Genomic DNA, 23116 nt, shown 5'->3' on the forward strand with positions numbered 1-23116 from the left:
TTGGTCCCCTGACATGGAGGGGGTGTGCATAGGAGATGAGATGATTCTGTTTGTTTGAGAGCCATTTACGCTGGTGACTGTTGTGCGTTTTTGTGTGTGAGTTAAGTGGTCTTCCCCCCTCTCTGCGCCCGCAGGAGATCTGCATCGTGAAAGGGCCCGGGGAGAAGCTGGGGATAAGCATCCGCGGAGGAGCCAAGGGCCACGCAGGCAACCCTTTGGATCCCTCTGACGAGGGCGTCTTTGTCTCCAAGGTAAAAGGCACATGTCCACCATACAGCTCGGGCAGGAGATTCACGGGGCTGCCCACTTCCTTACCCGCTGTAGACCTATGAACTTCTTGGCTATTCAGGATACCATTGTGTTTATCCCCAGCCGCTTTGAATTCCCCTGCTGGACTAACCTCTACCACCACCGCTGGGAGGCTGTAGCATGGATCCACTGCCCTTTTTGGGGAAGAAAGTTCTTGACCTTTCCTCAGCGCCTCGGACCCTCCCGGTTCAGACCGTGGCTTGTTGCAGCAGGCCCTTTCTCCCCCCCCCCCCCCATGCGCCTCGTGTTGTTGGGGGCGGAGCTGAGCGACGCCGTGTGTTCTCCTCTGCAGGTCAGCTCGTCGGGCGCCGCGGCTCGGGATGGGCGGTTGGGCGTGGGGATGCGCATCCTGGAAGTGAATCAGCAGAGCCTGCTGGGGATGACGCACACGGAGGCGGTGCAGGCGCTGCGCGGCGTGGGGGACACCTTGCTAATCCTAGTGTGCGACGGCTTCGACCCCAAGGCAGTCACGTCAGCAGAGGTAAGAGATCCCGGAGCCCTTCACCAGATCGCTGCCAACGCGGCATTGCCCCTGAACGCGGTGTGTGTTCCAGCTGTGGTCGTCTCCGTGCAGATCTCCTGCTCTCTAGCGGGCTGCTCCCTTCAGGCTCTCATTCCAGCATCTGAATAGGTCCAGACAATCGGGCATGTGCTTCTGAGCTGTGGAGAAACGTGGGGAAGGGCTGTTGGGTCCAGGCAGAGGGGACTTTAGGGCCACATCTGGAGTTAACTCTATTTTAGTAACCCTACTGTATTGACTCCCTTCCCCCCTCCCAATGATGCTCTGTATAGTATTATGCATGTGTTCCCTCTTGACGCTGATGTTCCCTATGGTGAATATCCTCCCCAATACTGTGCAAGTGTCTCTCCCACTCTCCTGCTTATACCAAGTACTCTCCCTAGCCTGTAATACTGCGCAAGTGTCTCTCCCACTCTCCTGGTGATACGGAGTGCTCCCGTTTTGCCCCAAGCTCTGTTGGGTTAAACCGAGGGCTCTGTCCTTGTGTGTCCTCTCTGTCCAACATATTCTGTTTGTCGGCTGTCAGGCTTCTCCGGGTGTAATAGCCAATCCATTCGCTGGTGGAATCGGGAGGAAGAACAGCATGGAAAGTATCTCCTCGATAGACCGAGACATGAGCCCCGAGGAGATGGATAGGCTGCAGAAGGTGAGGCCGGGTTGGAGGGTTAGATATGTCGGTTCTCCTCTCTCGTGTGTCGGGGTCACCCTGGGAGTGTATGCAGGTCGGTGGTGACTCTCTGCTCCTCTCTGGCAGGACATGGAAATGGTTCGGGAGGCGACACAGTGGGCGAAAGAGGACATGGAGAAAGTGGTGAGCGCGCATACATCTGAGATCTCATCTCTCAGCCCACAGCTACACATACTTTCATTTAAGTCTGTAACCATTGTGTCCCATGTCTACGAGAGTCCCTGGCAGGCAATAGAAGTTCAGTTACAATAACTAATGCTGAACCAACTTCTGAGCACCTTCAGTGTCCTAATAATTATATGGGGAGATTGTAGGACATTCAGTCCCCACCGATGGTCCTGCTGCTGCCTCCACCGATGGTCCTGCTGCTGCCCCCACCGATGGTCCTGCTGCTGCCCTTACCTGCTTCAGCTCAGTTTAGTCTGCACAGAGCATCTGCAGGGTATACGGGGGGGGGGGGGGGGATTATTTTCCGCACTTGCTCCCAGTATTGTACAAATCGCAATGAATTTGAGACAAATTAAAACTGCTGCTTTTTAAAAACAAGGAGAGAACACGTGCATCTTCCGCCTTCATTTTAACCCTTTCATCGCCAACTTCCTGCTTCGGTTCATTTCTAACCCAACGCAATGTCTCACTTCCTTTCTTACTTCCCCCATTGGCTCTTTTCTTTTTGGATCCCCCCCCCCGACTTCCAGTGTCGCCTCTTAACTCCCCATAATTCATACTTCATTCCTTCCTGGTGTCGCAACTTCATCACTTCCTATTTCACTCTCTCAACTTCCTTCCTCAAGTCCTATTTGACACTTCCGTGTTACCTTCCTTCTGACTATACCCCCGATTCACTTCCCTTCTTACTCTCCAATGTCTGACCTCAATCCCACCAACTTCCTGCCTCACTTACCATCTGACTTCATCATTTCCTATCTCACTTCCCATCTGGCACTCCAAACCCAACTTCCTGCCACCCTTCCTTCTAACTTCCTGTCTCGCTCCCCATCTGCCACTCCAAACCCAACTTCCTGCCGCCCTTCCTTCTGACTTCCTGTCTCGCTCCCCATCTGACTTACTGCCGCCCTTCCTTCTGACTTCCTGTCTCGCTCCCCATCTGCCACTCCAAACCCAACTTCCTGCCGCTCTTCCTTCTAACTTCCTGTCTCGCTCCCCATCTGCCACTCCAAACCCAACTTCCTGCCGCCCTTCCTTCTGACTTCCTGTCTTGCTCCCCATCTGACTTCCTGCCATTCCAAACCCAACTTCCTGCCGCCCTTCCTTCTGACTTCCTGTCTCGCTCCCGCTCTGACTTCCTGCCGCCCTTCCTTCTGACTTCCTGTCTCGCTCCCCATCTGCCACTCCAAACCCAACTTCCTGCCACCCATCCTTGTAACTTCCTGTCTCGTTCCCCATCTGCCACTCCAAACCCATCATCCTGCCCCCCTTCCTTCTGACTTCCTGTCTCGCTCCCCATCTGCCACTCCAAACCCAACTTCCTGCCGCCCTTCCTTCTCACTTCCTGTCTCGCTCCCCATCTGCCACTCAAAACCCAACTTCCTGCTGCCCTTCCTTCTCACTTCCTGTCTCGCCCCCCATCTGACTTCCTGCCGCCCTTCCTTCTGACTTAGTCTCTTTTCCATCTCTCCTCTATCTCTCCTCTGACTCTGCCCTTGCCCCTCCCTCTCCCCCCTCCCTCACCCACACCCCGTGTGATCCAGTTTCACCCCGCTTTTACTCTCTCTCCCCCTCTCCCTGTGCATGGCTTCGGGTGCCTGTGGCTGGGCTTGCTCTGACTGTCCTGTCTCTGTGAAGGAGAGGATGCGTAGGGAGCAGGAGGAGGCCACGCGACTCCTCGAGGAGGAGGCCGAGGTGAGAGGAAGGTGGGGGAGGGCTTCCTTGGCGTTGGTCCGTCACGTCCCCGGCGTGGTTCTGCACCTGATCTCGCGCTGCTTGTGCTGCTCCTTTTCTTCTCCACCTCCCAGCCGGCGGTGGCGACGGGTCACTCTGTCCAGAAGGAGGGGGGAAAATCACCGCTCTGGTGACCAAGCTGTTACCTTTTTGCCCTTCCAAACGGTCACTAATCCACCGGCGGGTTTTATAGCTCAGTCAGTGAGGGGGGCGGTGTAGAGCCCGTGGAGGTAGGAAAACCTTGTCCGGGAGTGTCCGGTCCATCTGACCTTGGGCTCCAGAGAACCGGTTGCCGTTTCTTCAGTGCAGGTATCCGTGTCTGTATGTTCAGACCGCAGCCCTGTACCGCTCAGCGGGGTTGTATAAGGAAATGTAGTGTGTGTGTGTGTGTGTGTGTGTGTGTGTGTGTGTGTGTGTGTGTGTATATATATATATATATTTGTGTTCACAGTTGCATGAAAAAGAAAGGACACCCTCTTTGAATTCTATGGTTTTACATATCACGACATAACAATCACCTGGTCCTTAGCAGGTTTTAAAATTAGGTAAATACAACATCAGATGAACAACAACACATGACATATTGCACCGTGTCATGATTTATTTAACAAAAATAAAGCCAAAATAGAGAAGCCATGTGTGATAAACTAAGTATACCTTATGATTCAATAGCTTGTAGAACCACCTTTAGCAGCAATAACTTGAAGTCATCGTTTTCTGTATGACTTGGTCATTCTCTCACATCGTTGTGGAGGAATTTTGGCCCACTCTTCTTTACAACGTTGCTTCAGTCATTGAGGTTTCTGGGCATTTGTTTATACACAGCTCTCTTAAGGTCCAGCCACAGCATTTCATCGGGTTGAGGTCTGGACTTTGACTGGGCCATTGCAACACCTTGATTCTTTTCTTTTTCAGCCATTCTGTTGTAGATTTGCTGGTGTTCTTGGGATCATTGTCCTGTTGCATGACCCAATTTCGGCCAAGCTTTAGCTGTCGGACAGATGGCCTCACATTTGACTCTAGAATACTTTGGTATACAGAGGAGTTCATGGTTGACTCAATGACTGCAAGGTTCCCAGGTCCTGTGGCTGCAAAACAAGCCCAAATCATCACCCCTCCACCACACCTCTGGAATGCCCTTCCCCTCAGTACCCGACTAGTACCCTCTCTTTCCACCTTTAAGACCCACCTTAAGACACACTTGCTTAAAGAAGCATATGAATAGCACTGTGAATATTCTGAACACATGATACATAAAGCTTGGCCCCCTGCAGACGCACTTACCAGAACTCCCTCCTACTGTCTCTGTATGTTCTCCCTACCTACCAATTAGACTGTAAGCTCCTCGGGGCAGGGACTCCTCTTCCTTAATGTTACGTTTATGTCTAAAGCACTTATTCCCATGATCTATTATTTATATTATCTGTTATTTATTTGATTACCACATGTATTACTACTGTGAAGCGCTATGTACATTAATGGCGCAATATAAATAAAGACATAAAATACAATACAATACCGTGCTTGACAGTTGGTATGAAGTGTTTGTGCTGATATGCTGTGTTTGGTTTTCGCCAAACGTGGCGCTGTGCATTATGGCCAAACATCTCCACTTTGGTCTCGTCTGTCCAAAGGACATTGTTCCAGAAGTCTTGTGGTTTATTCAGATGCAACTTTGCAAACCTAAGCCGTGCTGCCATGTTCTTTTTAGAGAGAATAGGCTTTTTTTCCTGGCAACCCTTCCAAACAAACCATACTTGTTCAGTCTTTTTCAAATTGTACTGTCATGAACTTTAACATTTAACATGCTAACTGAGGCCTGTAGAGTCTGAGATGTAACTCTTGTTTTTTTTTGCAATTTCTCTGAGCATTACACGGTCTGACCTAGAGGTGAATTTGCTGGGACGTCCACTCCTGGGAAGATTGGCAACTGTCTTCAATGTTTTCCACTTTTGAATAATCTTTCTCACTGTAGAATGATGGACTTTAAATTGTTTAGAAATGGCCTTATAACCCTTCCCAGATTGATGGGCAGCAACAATTGCTTCTCTAAGATCATTGCTGATGTCTTCCCTCCTTGGCATTGTGTTAACACACACCTGAATGCTCCAGACCAGCAAACTGCTAAAACTTCGGCTTTTATAGAGGTGGTCACACTAGCTGATGATCAATTAATCAAGGGCATTTGATTAGCAGCACCTGTCTGCTACTTGGCGTCTTAATTCCTATGGAACCAGTAAGGGTGTACTTAGTTTTTCACACATAGCTTCTCCATCTTGGCTTTATTTTTGTTAAATAAATCATGACACAGTGTTATATGTCATGTGTTGTTGTTCATCTGAGGTTGTATTTACCTAATTTTTAGGCCTGTTAAGGAACAGATGATTGTTATTATGTCCTGATATGTAAAACCATGGAATTCAAAGAGGGTGTACTTTCTTTTTCACACAACTGTATATATGATTGTATAAGGGAATTTACTTTATTATAATCTGGTGTAGAATAGGGAAATGTTGCAGAGGATGCAATGCTGCAGTCTCACTGTTGCAGAGGATGCTATGCTGCAGTCTTGCTCACTGTTGCAGAGGATACTATGCGGCAGTCTCACTGTTGCAGAGGATGCAATGCTGCAGTCTCACTGTTGCAGAGGATGCTGTGCTGCAGTCTCACTGTTGCAGAGGAAGCTATGCGGCAGTCTCACTGTTGCAGAGGATGCTATGCTGCAGTCTCACTGTTGCAGAGGATGCAATGCTGCAGTCTCACTGTTGCAGAGGATGCAATGCTGCAGTCTCACTGTTGCAGAGGATGCAATGCTGCAGTCTCACTGTTGCAGAGGATGCTGTGCTGCAGTCTCACTGTTGCAGAGGATGCTATGCGGCAGTCTCACTGTTGCAGAGGATGCTATGCTGCAGTCTCACTGTTGCAGAGGAAGCAATGCTGCAGTCTCACTGTTGCAGAGGATGCTATGCGGCAGTCTCACTGTTGCAGAGGATGCAATGCTGCAGTCTCACTGTTGCAGAGGAAGCAATGCTGCAGTCTCACTGTTGCAGAGGATGCTATGCGGCAGTCTCACTGTTGCAGAGGATGCAATGCTGCAGTCTCACTGTTGCAGAGGATGCTATGCGGCAGTCTCACTGTTGCAGAGGATGCTATGCGGCAGTCTCACTGTTGCAGAGGATACTATGCGGCAGTCTCACTGTTGCAGAGGATGCTGTGCTGCAGTCTCACTGTTGCAGAGGATGCTATGCGGCAGTCTCACTGTTGCAGAGGATGCTATGCTGCAGTCTCACTGTTGCAGAGGAAGCAATGCTGCAGTCTCACTGTTGCAGAGGATGCTATGCGGCAGTCTCACTGTTGCAGAGGATGCAATGCTGCAGTCTCACTGTTGCAGAGGATGCAATGCTGCAGTCTCACTGTTGCAGAGGGAGCTATGCGGCAGTCTCACTGTTGCAGAGGATGCTATGCTGCAGTCTCACTGTTGCAGAGGATGCTATGCTGCAGTCTCACTGTTGCAGAGGATGCAATGCTGCAGTCTCACTGTTGCAGAGGATGCTATGCGGCAGTCTCACTGTTGCAGAGGATGCAATGCTGCAGTCTCACTGTTGCAGAGGATGCTATGCGGCAGTCTCACTGTTGCAGAGGATGCTATGCGGCAGTCTCACTGTTGCAGAGGATACTATGCTGCAGTCTCACTGTTGCAGAGGATGCTATGCTGCAGTCTCACTGTTGCAGAGGATACTATGCTGCAGTCTCACTGTTGCAGAGGATGCTGTGCTGCAGTCTCACTGTTGCAGAGGATACTATGCTGCAGTCTCACTGTTGCAGAGGATACTATGCTGCAGTCTCACTGTTGCAGAGGATACTATGCTGCAGTCTCACTGTTGCAGAGGATACTATGCTGCAGTCTCACTGTTGCAGAGGATGCTATGCTGCAGTCTCACTGTTGCAGAGGATACTATGCTGCAGTCTCACTGTTGCAGAGGATGCTGTGCTGCAGTCTCACTGTTGCAGAGGATACTATGCTGCAGTCTCACTGTTGCAGAGGATGCTGTGCTGCAGTCTCACTGTTGCAGAGGATGCTATGCTGCAGTCTCACTGTTGCAGAGGATACTATGCTGCAGTCTCACTGTTGCAGAGGATACTATGCTGCAGTCTCACTGTTGCAGAGGATACTATGCGGCAGTCTCACTGTTGCAGAGGATGCTATGCTGCAGTCTCACTGTTGCAGAGGATGCTGTGCTGCAGTCTCACTGTTGCAGAGGATGCTATGCTGCAGTCTCACTGTTGCAGAGGATGCTATGCTGCAGTCTCACTGTTGCAGAGGATGCTATGCTGCAGTCTCACTGTTGCAGAGGATACTATGCTGCAGTCTCACTGTTGCAGAGGATGCTGTGCTGCAGTCTCACTGTTGCAGAGGATACTATGCGGCAGTCTCACTGTTGCAGAGGATGCTATGCTGCAGTCTCACTGTTGCAGAGGATGCTGTGCTGCAGTCTCACTGTTGCAGAGGATGCTGTGCTGCAGTCTCACTGTTGCAGAGGATACTATGCGGCAGTCTCACTGTTGCAGAGGATGCTATGCTGCAGTCTCACTGTTGCAGAGGATGCTGTGCTGCAGTCTCACTGTTGCAGAGGATGCTGTGCTGCAGTCTCACTGTTGCAGAGGATGCTGTGCTGCAGTCTCACTGTTGCAGAGGATGCTGTGCTGCAGTCTCACTGTTGCAGAGGATGCTATGCTGCAGTCTCACTGTTGCAGAGGATGCTGTGCTGCAGTCTCACTGTTGCAGAGGATGCTGTGCTGCAGTCTCACTGTTGCAGAGGATGCTGTGCTGCAGTCTCACTGTTGCAGAGGATGCTATGCTGCAGTCTCACTGTTGCAGAGGATGCTATGCTGCAGTCTCACTGTTGCAGAGGATGCTATGCTGCAGTCTCACTGTTGCAGAGGATGCTGTGCTGCAGCCTCACTGTTGCAGAGGATGCTATGCTGCAGTCTCACTGTTGCAGAGGATGCTGTGCTGCAGTCTCACTGTTGCAGAGGATGCTGTGCTGCAGTCTCACTGTTGCAGAGGATGCTATGCTGCAGTCTCACTGTTGCAGAGGATGCTATGCTGCAGTCTCACTGTTGCAGAGGATGCTATGCTGCAGTCTCACTGTTGCAGAGGATGCTGTGCTGCAGTCTCACTGTTGCAGAGGATGCTATGCTGCAGTCTCACTGTTGCAGAGGATGCTGTGCTGCAGTCTCACTGTTGCAGAGGATGCTATGCTGCAGTCTCACTGTTGCAGAGGATGCTATGCTGCAGTCTCACTGTTGCAGAGGATGCTGTGCTGCAGTCTCACTGTTGCAGAGGATGCTATGCTGCAGTCTCACTGTTGCAGAGGATGCTATGCTGCAGTCTCACTGTTGCAGAGGATGCAATGCTGCAGTCTCACTGTTGGCGCTACAAACTGAATGGGTCGTGGGCTGAGGGAGGTAACCTAAAGCCCCCCCAAAGTCTGACGCCTGGCAGACACAGCAGGTTTAGCAGCTGGTCCTTGCCACGTTACTGGTCACTATCAGTGCTCTGGTCAGCGCTGGTTCTTGATGTGAGCGGGTTTCAGGCCGGCTCCCCGGGCGGGGCGTGTGCATTCAGAACGGAGGAGAGATGTCTCCTCTGCAGGGTGACCGTGCAAGATAAAGTGACACATGGTGCTAAAACCGTCCCTAACGTCACAGGCTGACTAAGCATTGAGGTATCACAGACAGACCTGTGACTCACGGATACTGATCCGATCACAATGTACATCTCATACATCAGCCCATCCTCTGTTCCCAGAGTTACAGCGCTGAGCCTCTGAAGCTGGATTACAAGACCCTGGCAGCCTTACCCAGCAGTGGCCTGTCCAGAGGGAACAGGGTGAGTGCTGGCACCGTGTGTCTCACAGTTTGTGTGTGTGTGTTTGTGTGTGTGTGGTGTGATGTCTTGTGTGACACTCGCAGCCACTGTGCTTCTCTGATACACCCCAGTGAGGGAGGCGGCTTCTCTAATACCCCCCAGTGAGGCAGGCGGCTTCCCTGATACACCCCAGTGAGACAGGCGGCTTCTCTGATACACCCCAGTAAGACAGGCGGCTTTTCTGATACACCCCAGTGAGGCAGGCGGCTTCTCTGATACACCCCAGTGAGGCAGGCGGCTTCTCTGATACACCCCAGTGAGGCAGGCGGCTTCTCTGATACACCCCAGTGAGGCAGGCGGCTTCTCTGATACACCCCAGTGAGGCAGGTGGCTTCTCTGATACACCCCAGTGAGGCAGGTGGCTTCTCTGATACACCCCAGTGAGGCAGGTGGCTTCTCTAATACACCCCAGTGAGGCAGGTGGCTTCTCTGATATGCCCCAGTGAGGCAGGCGGCTTCTCTGATACGCCCCAGTGAGGCAGGCGGCTTCTCTGATACGCCCCAGTGAGACAGGCGGCTTCTCTGATACGCCCCAGTGAGACAGGCGGTTTCTCTGATACACCCCAGTGAGACAGGCGGCTTCTCTGATACACCCCAGTGAGACAGGCGGCTTCTCTGATACACCCCAGTGAGACAGGCGGCTTCTCTGATACACCCCAGTGAGGCAGGCCGCTTCTCTGATACACCCCAGTGAGGCACGCGGCTTCTCTGATACACCCCAGTGAGGCAGGCGGCTTCTCTGATACACCCCAGTGAGGCAGGCGGCTTCTCTGATACACCCCAGTGAGGCAGGCGGCTTCTCTGATACACCCCAGTGAGGCAGGCGGCTTCTCTGATACACCCCAGTGAGGCAGGCGGCTTCTCTGATACACCCCAGTGAGGCAGGCGGCTTCTCTGATACACCCCAGTGAGGCAGGCGGCTTCTATGATACACCCCAGTGAGGCAGACGGCTTCTCTGATACACCCAGTGAGGCAGGCGGCTTCTCTGATACACCCCAGTGAGGCAGGCGGCTTCTCTGATACACCCCAGTGAGGCAGACGGCTTCTCTGATACACCCCAGTGAGGCAGGCGGCTTCTCTGATACACCCCAGTGAGGCAGACGGCTTCTCTGATACACCCCAGTGAGGCAGGTGGCTTCTCTGATACACCCCAGTGAGGCAGGTGGCTTCTCTGATACATCCCCGATAGGTAGGTGGCCTCTTTTACACACACCTCAAGGACAGGGGGCCTCTCTAACGCACAGAGTTTAGAGGCAGGGGGCTTCTCTCGAAAAATGATATATTTAGTACCCGCCTATTAAGCGCTGTTAACCTCAGCGCTGAGAGAGAGATGCTGACAGTCCAGTGGCACCAGGTATATGGGAACAGGCGCCCTCTCCCCAGATTGCCGGATCCGGCGGAGGTAATGGTCTTTTCTGCCTTTTGCTGTATTATGTGGACGAGGTGCTGCTGTTAAATCTTTGTATGACAGCCATATGAGGGTCTAGCCCTGGTGTGAGTCATTAAACCAGGGGGACACCTGTTTTTTGGGCCGGGATGTCCAGTGAGGTCCATGCTCACATTCCCCTTGGTATGTGAGTATGTGAGTGAGTGAGTATGTGAGTGAGTGAGTATGTGAGTGCGTTTTGTTCAGCTTGTGGCCGTGTCACAGTGAGTCCTGGGCTGCAGTAAACTTGTTTGATCATGAAGAAAACTGTATTATTTTGCAAATATTGATACTTTTTAGTGGAACAAATAAGTGTGTGTCTGCGTGCGTGTGCGTGTGCGTGCGTGTGTATTAAAGAAGGGTACAACAGGTCTTTCTGGGTGCAGCTGCTCCACAGCGAGGTGGTAATACCCTATAGAAAGTGGCAGTAGACCGGAATTCATGGTCTCCTGCCCCCGTACACTGGGAAATGTCAGTGGGCTGAAGGTACGACTTCTCCCTGGATCGCTATCTGAACCCTGTGAAGATGGGAACAGCAGTTGGTCCTCTGACGGTTTTGTCTGTGTACTGGGCGAGAAGACGCCAGTATTTCCCCGTCCTTATAATGAGGGGGTCAAATCAGGATATTTTGCCACTCAAACAACAACAACATTTGTCAAAAACAATCAACAACATTTACACAAATGAAATGAGATAGCCAGTCACTACTTATCTATATGGGGTGCCAGCAGCCGAGCCGGGAAAATCTCACCAGCTCCAGCACCTAAGGGTGGCTCGAAATGTCGCTCTTGTTAACTTTTTGGATGAATTAAACTGATTTATTTTTTTTACTACATACTTGGAGAGTGCGGTTGGTCCTTTGTTTATGTAATGAGGTTGTCAGGGAGGTGTGTGGCAGGTGGTACCTGATCCTCCTGTTGTGGACAGGACAAGGTGGTGCAGTGTCTTGGTGTTATACTTAGTTGTTCTTTACTTTCCTGGTCTGTTTGTGTACAGTTTGGGAAGTGAGATTGAGACACTGGTCCGAGTACAGTTTAGAGATGGGGTTGAAACACTGGTCCGTGTACAGTTGGCAGGTGAGGTTGAGACACTGGTCCGAGTACAGTTGGAAGGTGAGGTTGAGACACTGGTCCGAGTACAGTTTGGAGATGGGGTTGAGACACTGGTCCGAGTACAGTTGTGTGGTGAGGTTAAGACACTGGTCCGAATACAGTTTGGAGATGGGGTTGAGACACTGGTCCGAGTACAGTTTGGAGATGGGGTTGAGACACTGGTCCGAGTACAGTTGGCAGGTGAGATTGAGACACTGGTCCGAGTACAGTTGGCAGGTGAGATTGAGACACTGGTCCGAGTACAGTTGGCAGATGGGGTTGAGACACTGGTCCGAGTACAGTTTGGAGATGGGGTTGAGACACTGGTCCGAGTACAGTTGGCAGGTGAGGTTAAGACACTGGTCCGAGTACAGTTGGGTGGTGAGGTTAAGACACTGGTCCGAGTACAGTTAGGAGATGGGGTTGAGACACTGGTCAGTGTACAGTTGGCAGGTGAGGTTGAGACACTGGTCCGAGTACAGTTGGGAGGTGAGGTTGAGACACTGGTCCGAGTACAGTTGGGAGGTGATGTTGAGATACTGGTCTGAGTACAGTTGGGAGGGGAGATTGAGACACTGGTCCGAGTACAGTTGGGAGGTGGGTTTGAGGCACTGGTCCGAGTACAGTTTTGTGGTGAGATTGAGACACTGGTCCGAGTACAGTTGGGAGGTGGGTTTGAGGCACTCGTCCGAGTACAGTTGGGAGGTGATGTTGAGACACTGATCCGAGTACAGTTTGAAGATGAGGTTGAGACACTGGTCCGAGTACAGTTGGGAGGTGGGTTTGAGGCACTGGTCCGAGTACAGTTGGGAGGTGAGGTTGAGACACTGGCCCGAGTACAGTTGGGAGGTGGGTTTTGAGACACTGGCCCGAGTACAGTTGGGAGGTGGGGTTGAAACAATGGTCCGAGTACAGTTGGGAGGTGAGGTTGAGACACTGGTCCGAGTACAGTTGGGAGGTGAGATTGAGACACTGGTCCGTGTACAGTTTTGTGGTGAGGTTGAGACACTGCGTAGTTGTGTAGTGAATCGTAATATTCACAAATCCGGCGCTCAGAGGTATGTATGGAAGCTGGACTGCATAGTATATTATATCATGAAGAGAGGGGAATGCCCGAGTAATGGGCTAACCTCCAGGTATGTAAAACGTGAGAAAGCAAATGTCTTTTTCAATAGTCTGCGTATACGCAGTAGTGCATCAAGCTGTAAAACTCACAGTTAATAGGAGGGCCTAGCGGTGTCCCCACAAGGTCTGAAGACTCATCTGTTCTTTCTCACCACGGTCCAGTAGCGACTGCTCCGTCACGATGGGTGATGAGAACTGGGTGTAGTCTGTGTCCGGCTGTTGTCCCAGCAACCCGGCGTGCTACCGACAGCGTCTGACGTAACTATGGTACTCCTCCCGTGGGAGAAAAAATCGATGCACCGCCGAAAGAACTTGTGCAGAGGCTGAAAGATTTGACTGTAAAAAACTTTATTGCGGCATAGCAGTGGAGCTCTAGTGTCCGTGTACAGTTGGGAGGTGAGGTTGAGACACTGGTCCGAGTACAGTTGGGAGGTGAGATTGAGACACTGGTCCGTGTACAGTTTTGTTGTGAGATTGAGACACTGGTCCGTGTACAGTTTTGTGGTGAGGTTGAGACACTGGTCCGAGTACAGTTGGGAGGTGAGGTTGTGACACTGGTCGGTTGGTCCTTTGTTTATGTAATGAGGTTGTCAGGGACGTGTGTGGCAGGTGGTACCTAATCCTCCTGTTGTGGACAGGAGACAAGGTGGTGCAGTTTCTTGGTGTTATACTTAGTTGTTCTTTGCTTTCCTGGTCTGTGTGTGTACAGTTTGGGAGGTGAGATTGAGACAATGGTCCGAGTACAGTTCGGTGGTGAGGTTGAGACAATGGTCCGTGTACAGTTGGGAGGTGAGATTGAGACACTGGTCCGTGTACAGTTGGGTGGTGAGGTTAAGACACTGGTCCGAGTACAGTTGGGAGGTGAGATTGAGACACTGGTCCGTGTACAGTTGGGTGGTGAGGTTAAGACACTGGTCCGAGTACAGTTGGGAGGTGAGGTTGAGACACTGGTCCATGTACAGTTGGAAGATGGGGTTGAGACAATGGTCCGTGTACAGTTGGGAGGTGAGATTGAGACACTGGTCCGAGTACAGTTGGGAGGTGGGTTTGAGACACTGGCCCAAGTACAGTTGGGAGGTGGGGTTGAGACAATGGTCCGAGTACCTACGGTAGGTGAGTAATATGCACTGTTCTGTGCCCGGGGTCCTTGTACAATTGAGATGTTGGGCCTTGTGGAGGGGGAGGGTGTTAGGAATGTGGTGGTTTGGCTGGAATGTCAGGATCTATTCCTGCCGCCTGGCTCACAGCTGCCATTCCAGGCCCCCTGATTCACAGTCTTGGTCTCTCCTCCTCCGCACACTATTTTTGGAAGGGCTAATTTCTGTCCACTCCTCCTTGCAAAGTAGTTTGAGGAGCTGGGAGTCGGACACAAAGCTCACCTCCTGCTTCTGAGAGGACAAGGTGACCTGTGAGTACTGCTCTGTCTGTTTCCATGTGTTCCCCCAGCCCGCTGAGCCCCCTTAACTTGGACATCCTCCTTTATCTATTCTACTTCCTTTTTCTGTGTTCTATTACAATTCTTACACTTTCATCCTCTTCCATTTCTCATTTCGGTTTCATTCTCTGTTGCTCTTTCTCCAAATGTCCTTCTTTCTCTCCCTCTTTCTTCCTGTTCCCTTCTCCCCTTCTCTCCCTATCTCTTTCATTCACTTACGGTCTCTCTCTCGCCCTCTTTCGTTTACATACGCTCTCTCGCTCTCCCATCCTTTATTTTACTTACGTGCGCACTCTCACACACTCTCGCACGTTCTCTCTCCCGTTGCCTTCCACTATATTTTTGTTTCTTTCCCCATGTCATGGAAGCTTTTAGCTCTTTAAATGGATGGAGCTGTGAGCTTCCCTGACATGGAGACGCTCGCTTTGAGGCATATGGAAATGAATGGGTTCTTCCATGGCAGTCAGTGGGCGGTTTCTGTCATCATGTTCCTTCTTCCCTCCTCCTCTCGGCCCCTCTTCTCTCAGACTCTCCTCTCTTTGCATTTCTCCCCTCACGCTCTCATCGTCCCGCTTTGCGTGAGATCAATACGTAACCCGCTGAACAAGACTTTTTTTTTTTTTTTTTTAATAAGGACCATATTTGCTAAGTAGTGCTACTCCATTCGCGTGACCAGATCGTCGCGTCTTCTCCAGCACGGGAGGGGCCTTATGAAGCAGCACTTCTTGGTAATGATGGCCGGAGGCGTGTCGATGATCAATGAGGAGTTTGTTATAATGTTTATTGAATGACCCCTTAACACGTAGGCTGTGCGACCACAGACCACGAGGGGTGAGCAATAGGGTCACTGAAGCCTCATTCGCTCTCTTTAGGTTTTCTTCCCTATACTGTGAAACGTCCTATATTTCAATGGGGCTGAAATTCTCCAGGGCGAGGGGAAGGTGGCTGCACAGAATATGGAGATGTGGTCTTTGTGGTTGGACAGAGCTGAACTTTCAGAGCACGGATACCCAGCTCAGCCCCGAATAAGTGATAAAAGTTAAACATGTCACTGCCATTGGTACTCTTTGTCTGGTCCTTTAATTTATTCATAGGCTTTGTTGGGGTAGGGAATTCTCTCTCTATCTCTCTATCTCCCTCTCTCTCTCTGTATCTCCCTCTCTATCTCCCTCTCTCTCTCTACATCTCCCTCTCTCTCTCTCTCTCTCTCTATCTCCCTCTCTCTCTCTCTGTATCTCCCTCTCTCCCTATCTCCCCCTCTCTCTCTATCTCCCTCTCTATCTCTATCTCTATCTCCCTCTCTCTCTATCTCCCTCTCTCTCTATCTCCCTCTCTCTCTATCTCCCTCTCTCTCTATCTCCCTCTCTCTCTATCTCCCCCTCTCTCTCTATCTCCCCCCCTCTCTATCTCCCTCCCTCTCTCTCTATCTCCCTCTCTCTCTATCTCCCTCTTTCTCTATCTCTATCTCCCTCTCTATCTCTCTATCTCCCTCTCTCTATCTCCCTCTCTCTATCTCCCTCTCTCTATCTCCCTCTCTCTATCTCCCTCTCTCTATCTCCCTCTCTCTATCTCCCTCTCTCTATCTCCCTCTCTCTATCTCTCTCGGCAGAAAAGGTGATATGACATAAGAAGGTGACTGGTTAGAAAAAATGGCTTTTCAGTAGTATAAGCGCTCAATAATTCGCATAAACAGATACGCCGGTCACGAGGCTAGTAGTGTATATTAAATGGAAATAACCAATGTAAATCTCAGGAAGTATAAAGTCCTTTAAAGAGAAAAAGTAGCCATGAAGGATGAGAGATGGTGGGTTTGAGCCCACTCCTCAACATCAGGACCACTGTTATAAAACGAGAATCACTGACGTTGTAGATTACTGTATATATATATATACACACACACACTCACCTTTATGTTGTACCTGTGGACTCCAGTTGGGCGTGCTGCCACTATTCAGATCACAATGGACAAAAATTAGAAAAATGGCGCACAGCCAAAGAGTGGGCCAAAAGATGATATAAACATGATTTCTTTAATGAGTGCATCTTAAAAACTGAGGTGTAGCGACCGCTTTGGCTGTGCACCACTGTCTGCCTTTGGTTCATTAAGAAGGTGACTGAGCCTTCAGTAAGCGCCGGCGGCTCATGCATCAGTGCCGGGCGCTCGTGGGGGCTTTCAAATTGTGGTTGAAATGTTATTAAGATGCCAGATTTATACTTTCTCATCCTTTTATGTTTGAATATAATATAAACCTCCTGCACATTTTATAACTGGTGTCTGAGTGTCACAAGGTTTGAGAGAAAGGGATGAAGCACCGTGCCACGTATAGCACTTCTTCCGCCCCCGCCCCCATTGTGCCCCTATGACCACTGGCCACCAGCTACATGGACAGTTGGGGATGTGTATTGGTCTGAAACATTAGGGGTAACGGCACCAGATTTGCTGAAGGAATGGAAGGCAGTGGGAATTTTTGACGTTGATAAAGCTGGTGCTGTTTTTTTGCTCCCCGTTTTTGCCCTGGTTTTGCAGCGGGGGGAGTTTGATGCGTGTCCCACTGACAGGGAGTCGTGTTACTGGGTTCCAGACTTCTAGTTACTTCTCATGGGAGAATTCTGTAGCATTGGTATATTTTATTTTGGTTTTACCCTTTCTTATTTTCTCCCCTCCCTCCTTCTTCTTTACCTCTGCCGTTCTTGTCTGGGTGTCTGTCCCTCCTCCCCCCTCTTCTCTCTCCCCCCCTTTTCACTCCCGCTCTCCTGTTGCCTTGTCTCCTGCCCCTCCTGTGTCGCTCTTGCAGCTCCCTCTGGGCATGGACACATGTTCACCTCCTTCCGTGCCCGTGGCACTTGTCCACCCCGGCCCTGCAATCGTAGCCAATGATCCGGCCGACCTCCCTGAGCCCCCAGCTGCCTCTCCGGTCCCGTCCTGCCAGCCTTCCCCCCCTGGGGCAAAGCAGACGGAGGCGGGAACCCCAGTCACTAACATGGAATCGGAGGAGGTGCTGGTGGACTCCCAGTCCATCCTGTTCAGCGATAACCCCTTCGTGGTGGCTAACAAAAAGAGGCCGGGGGCTAACGGAGCCACCCTGGGGGGGCCGCCTGTCGGATACGGCAACTCAGGGGTCCTGAAGACCAGCGTGTACGTCAAGAAGGCAAGCAACACGTTTGTGTGTGTTTGTGCACGCGTGTTGTTTCCATGTCTGGAGCATGCACATCACGTGTGACCCAGCCTTTTGCTGCCAGCTTTCTCAGATACTCAAGATTACATGTCCATGCAGGAACATGGTTACTCATAATGCAAACAATGTCCACCGGTTCATGTCACACGAATCGATTTCATAAATGGGCCTTCACCTGCCCAACAAGTCAGCCATTTATCTATTAGTGACCTTCATCAGGACTGCTGTTGATGTAACATCTACTGGTTGGTCATTGGCTTGTCCTGGTGAAGATCTAATGGTGAATAAAACATTGATGTGTGTTTGTTTTTTTGCATTGTGACAGTGTTTGCCGGTTTGTTTTTGTTGAGCATCCGACCAGGTTTTATACCTCTAGAGATGATTAATATTTTTTGATATGCACTCGCCTGCTATTGGTCATTTATCACGACTTGCCGCTTGTATTTTTGCACTCCCTATCTTTGCATCCTCACGTGTGTGTGTGTGTGTGGTGTGTGTGGTGTGTGTGTGTGGTGTGCGTGCGCGCGCTTTCTCAGTGTTATAACCCATTCAGAGCTGGTCTGACACTGACTCTCACAAGGGCGCCCCCTGTTGGTTTGTGCCAGTCTTTCTGATTTGGGTACCTTGGCAGCTGTCCCCTATCTGTAGCATTGGTTAGAATCTGTGAAGCACAGCACACCTGGGAAAGATGGGCCAGTACTGGACCTCAGCCTGTCCCTCTGCTCAGGGTATGGGTTATAGCAGTTGTGGCCAGGTCAGGTTTTAAGGATACCCCTGCTTCAGCACAGGTGGCTGAGTCAGACTGTTGAAGCAGGGATATCCTTAAAACCTGACTTGTTGGTGGCCCTTGAGTACTGGAGTTGGACATTCCTTTGTCATTGACTGGGCCACTGATTGAGCCACCTGTGCTGAAGCAGGGATATCCCTAATACCTGGCCTGTTGGGGTTTTTTTGAGGACTGGAGTTGGCCATGCCAGGGTCAGAGGGATAAGCCGGGTCTTGGGTTATAATGCGGACAGCTGCTTGTGCCCTGGGCACAAAGAGGAGGATAGCTGTCAGCATGTTGGGGTATAAAGGGGGGCAGCCACTGTGTTGCCAGAGCAAAGAGGCAGCAGCCCATAGTGGGGGGAGCTGGGAGTGATGAAAGGAGACTGTGAAACGCGTCAGAGTGTGGAAGTACACCACAGTTTGTGTCCACTTTGCTTTTCACATGTATGCCGCTATTTACACATGACACGGTTACGTGTCAGACCGCACCCCTGAGCTGGCTGCATGCGCATGGTTGCCATTTGTCCCCGTTGTCTTGCCGATGACATGGTCACTGCCGTGTTTGACATGCACGTGTCCCCGTCATGTCCGAATCCTTGGGAAGGTGTCCCATATTGGGCTTATCCCCCCCCTCCCCGTCTCTGCTGTGTGTAAAGAATAGAAGTGCAGGCTCATGGGCGCCGGCTACGGTGTCTCTCCTGGCAAGTCCTTTCCTTGTAGGAACCCACCGGGCCGGAGATAAGCACATTCCAGCCACGTGCACGAGGAAGGAATACCATGTAAAGCAGTGCCCGATCATCGGATAACGCTGGGCCCTTTATAGAACCTCCCCTCCTTAACCCCATCACTACTCGAGGGGTCAGCCACGCGTTGCCCTGCAATGAGTTGCGGTCTCTTTTGGGAGTGGAGGGGTCAACCTCTTAATCTGGCCTTTTAAAAGATTGAGGTCCTGCTTTGAATCCCAGTGTCTGCTCCGTGTCCCCTTGGGCTGCACACATGGTGTCCCTGTGCCGTATGGGGCATCTATAATTAGATTGTAAGCTGTGCAGGGAATGGCTCATTGTGCCATGATATATATATATATATATATATAACACCAGGCGGGTCACAAAGCCCTTCTGCGTAAAGGAGATTCCGATCAAGCCAAAGAAGCATGACCTGCCCGCCATACATCACCGGGAGATGATCGTGTCCCTCTGTATAAGGAAGCATGAGATCAGGACCTTCTCTTCATATAATACCAGGGGATTGGTGACGTCCCTCTATATGAAGCAACCTCAGATCAGGACGTTCTCTCCTTGTAACGGTGGTGAGGGGGATGGGGAAAGGGGGGGGGGCTGATGCTTAAAGCCGTTCCCATCCTGCCCCTGCAGGATTATTTAGGATGTGGGAGGGTGTTTCTGGTGGGAAGTGAGCAGGTGTGGAGCACAGCTGCCGTGTCCAGGAATGTGCAGTATTTTACCTCCTTGTGTAACGTTGGTTCCTGAGCTGAGCGGTGGGAGGAGTTAGATATCTTCTAGATCCGGCCTTCGGTGTGATGTCCCCACCTGCTTCAGGTCTTGTTCATCCTATCGGGTGCCCTCCCTGTGGCGAAAATGGGGGTAATCAGTGCATTAATAAAGGCAGTGGGCTCAGCTGGTTACCCCTATTTCGCGTTGGGGATGAAGGGGTTAATTCTATATGCATGGCTGTCCCCATTTTGCAGGCTAATCTCTACCTGCAGTGAAGTGCCTTTCTGTTACTGTTTTAAAATGTACCGGCAGGATGCTATTTTTTTGTCTGCCTGCCTTTGTGAAGCAGTAGGAACAAATGTTATGCATACAGGAGCCCCCTGTTGGGATGAAAGACCCCAGATTCGTAAAGTGTCACTTAATCAGGATGTTTCTGAGTAGCAGATCCTGTTACTCCTCCTGGATATTTCACACCTCGGGACCCAAACTCCAGACATTGCGTCCCCAGAAATGAGTGGGCCCTTTTTACTTAGCAGTGCTACCAAGCTGCTCACTGAGCATGCTCAGAGTTACCTGAGCTGGCTGTAGGATTTGCCCCTGTGACATGGCAGGTTCTGATAGGATCAAGATAATTCGTTGCCAATGGGATGAGGCTAATGTAAACCCCACAGGCCCTTATCCTTAAAAAGGCCTGTACCCCTCATTCCTGTGTTGTTGTTGCTGTAACCTGATTTCTTCAAGTGGATAAGACCTAAGTACAGCGGCTACGATTCCAGAACGCAAGGGGTTAAAAACATCGCAACAAGGAAACTTGCCCTGCTTCAGGATTTCGTTAGCCCTGGGGATCCAGCAAATCCCAGAGAACCAGAAAAGACTTTGCACATTCACAGAAGGATTGGACTGGCTATGTATTTGGCAATTTGCAAATGGACTACATTTTAAAGGACAATCTTCTGGTCCTTGGGCACCTTTCTGGACATTATCCTCTGTTTCTCTACCCGTGAGTGTAATTATTAAGTTTATTCTGCAGTTGTCGTGTGTTTGCCTATCAAGGGAATAAATCTCAGTTTATTTTGCTCAACCTGTTCTGCTCAATCAGGACCCACAAAATATAAATGTGTTATTAAGCGCGTCCCCGTGACAGGCGTTTAAAACTGGTGGCAGCTGGTGAGATACTGATTGAGCCTATATTGCAGTGTTCTGTAATATAGTGAGGACCTTGTAGATTGCAAGCTCCTCAGACAAGTGGCAACTTACACACACTTCCAAAGAAGCACGAGATAATTCACTGGTCTCTGGACCTATACCCCAGTGGCACCATGAGTCCACGCTCAGGAAGGTTTTGTACCTGGAACCGGGCGCAGATAGTGGAGAGATGTGTGGGGTACGGGTTCACGACAGACGGTCGTTCCAAGAGTCAGCTAGAGGAGGATTTAGAAGAATATGAGGACAGGATGGCCCCGCCAGCAGACAGTACTCAGCCCGGAGCGAAGGATGTCAGTGACCGCCTGGAAGAGGGTGGCGTTGTGCCAGGGGGTGCAGATGGATCAGTCGCTGCGGCGGCCGGACTTGCTACCTCTGGACTCATTGCACTCCTCACTGTCTGGGGAGAAGGGCTTAGCTATGAACAGCGACTCGAGCTCCTGTCGACAGCGCTTGGAAGGCCCCCTCACTCCCACCTTGTCAGCGGGGAACAGGACGTTCCCAGAGTAACTGCTGTGGAAGCCGCAGAGCCAGCAAATGAAGATGTAACCAGCAGAGCCTTGGTGAGCCACGCAGCAGTCCCCAGAGAGGCAGCCATTCCGGCTAGGGGGGACCAGTCTGCACCTCAGCGGACTCCCAAACATACAGTGGGCAGTGACACGTCCTATACTGGGGAGTTCAAGCTTGAGAGACGGTGCTATCATTGCCACAAGGTGGGCCACATCCGGCCACATTGCCCGGACCGTGAGCGGTCTGGGGGACCCCATCAGGGGCAACGTTCACAAGCTGCAGGGCCAGTAACCCAGCTTGGGCTGGCCCACACAGAGGAACAGAGCACAGCCAGGGATCCACAACCAAGAGGGATGTCCCAGGCAGATGCTGCTTTTGTCACCTCAGAGCCAGCAGCAGTGAACAAAGGATGTCCAAGTGCATCAGTCGAGATGCAGCCTGCTGATGTCCTGAGCAGGCACCCACGGAGGGTTACCTTTGGTGACCGGCAAGCAGGGAGCTTGCCAGATTTGGGTGCTGCTGTTATTCTGGGGCAGCCAGAAGATTTGCTCCCGGGCACCGGGATGCAAAGAACCATGCCTGATGGAGGGCTGCGGTCCTTACAGGGTGCCCAGATCATTTTGGATGGGGGTGCCAATCATGGCATGAGGGAGGTGGGGGTTTTGTCCAGGGAAACTGCTGAGGTGCGCCTTAGCAATAACCCGGAGCCTGTGATCTGTGTGGTTGCTGGGGAATTGCCTGCTGTTGCGGCGATTCCTAAGAGCCTGTCATCAGGAATCACAGCAGAATCAACCTCTGTCCCCCTGCATTTGGGACCAACGGTTCCAGTGGCCTCTGCGGAGACCAGACAGGTAAGCCAGACTACTGAGTCGCGACCAGTGACTGACTTACTGTTCCCTTTACCTGTTCCTGTTACCCCTGACTTAGAGACTAAGGGTGGGGGGTTAGAATTAGGGACAGCAGATAGGGATGCGGTGAAAGCTGACCCCAGCTTAGAAGGTATGGGACTGCGGGCGTCCGAGTCCTGGGAAAGCGGGGGGTCAGACCACAGGCTGTGGCACCGCGGGCTCTGGGGTAGGGAGCCAGGTTCTACCGGGTTAGCCAGGGGCTGGACAGGTAGAAGACTGTTAGTGGGACCCCGGGAGGGTCGGCAGCAAGTGTTGCAGGTAGCCTTCCCCAGTACACTAGTGGGGCATCAGGGGGTCACTCACATGAGAACCCAGCTGTTGCAGCCTTACCTCTGGCCGGAGGCAGCAGGGGCAGTGGCAGACTTTGGCCACCCCTGGGACGCCTGCCAGCCAGAGGGTAAAGCGGGTGATTATGTGCAGATGCTCCTGAACCTGTTACCAGGAATGGGGAACATGTTTCAGGAAGTAGCTCAGGCAGTGCCAGGCCTCTTAGGTAGGATATGGTTTCCTAGGGGGGTCCTAGTTGAGCTAGGGGCCCTGGGAGGTAGGCAGGCAGGGGCAGAAGCCGGGGCTAGGGTAGAGCAGCCTAGGGTCCTGTTCTCAGACAAGCTGGGCAGGGCACATAGTACAGATCAGCCTGTGCTCCCAGGTGATCTGCATCCTCTGCATAA

The 23116-nt window shown here is 51.3% G+C and overlaps 1 protein-coding gene across 1 annotated transcript in view; it reads left to right on the top strand.

Annotated features, from left to right (window-relative positions):
• LOC142474501 (protein scribble homolog) overlaps nucleotides 1-23116 on the top strand; it is a 217753-nt gene that overhangs the window by 179763 nt on the left and 14874 nt on the right. The window contains exons 11-17 of the mRNA XM_075580871.1: nucleotides 135-251; nucleotides 602-790; nucleotides 1356-1475; nucleotides 1584-1640; nucleotides 3324-3380; nucleotides 9232-9312; nucleotides 17225-17578. Coding sequence (XP_075436986.1) covers nucleotides 135-251; nucleotides 602-790; nucleotides 1356-1475; nucleotides 1584-1640; nucleotides 3324-3380; nucleotides 9232-9312; nucleotides 17225-17578 — 975 coding nt within the window. The remainder of the gene's footprint in view (nucleotides 1-134; nucleotides 252-601; nucleotides 791-1355; nucleotides 1476-1583; nucleotides 1641-3323; nucleotides 3381-9231; nucleotides 9313-17224; nucleotides 17579-23116) is intronic.

Source organism: Ascaphus truei, chromosome 2 (assembly GCF_040206685.1).
Source record: "Ascaphus truei isolate aAscTru1 chromosome 2, aAscTru1.hap1, whole genome shotgun sequence".
Taxonomy (NCBI): domain Eukaryota; kingdom Metazoa; phylum Chordata; class Amphibia; order Anura; family Ascaphidae; genus Ascaphus; species Ascaphus truei.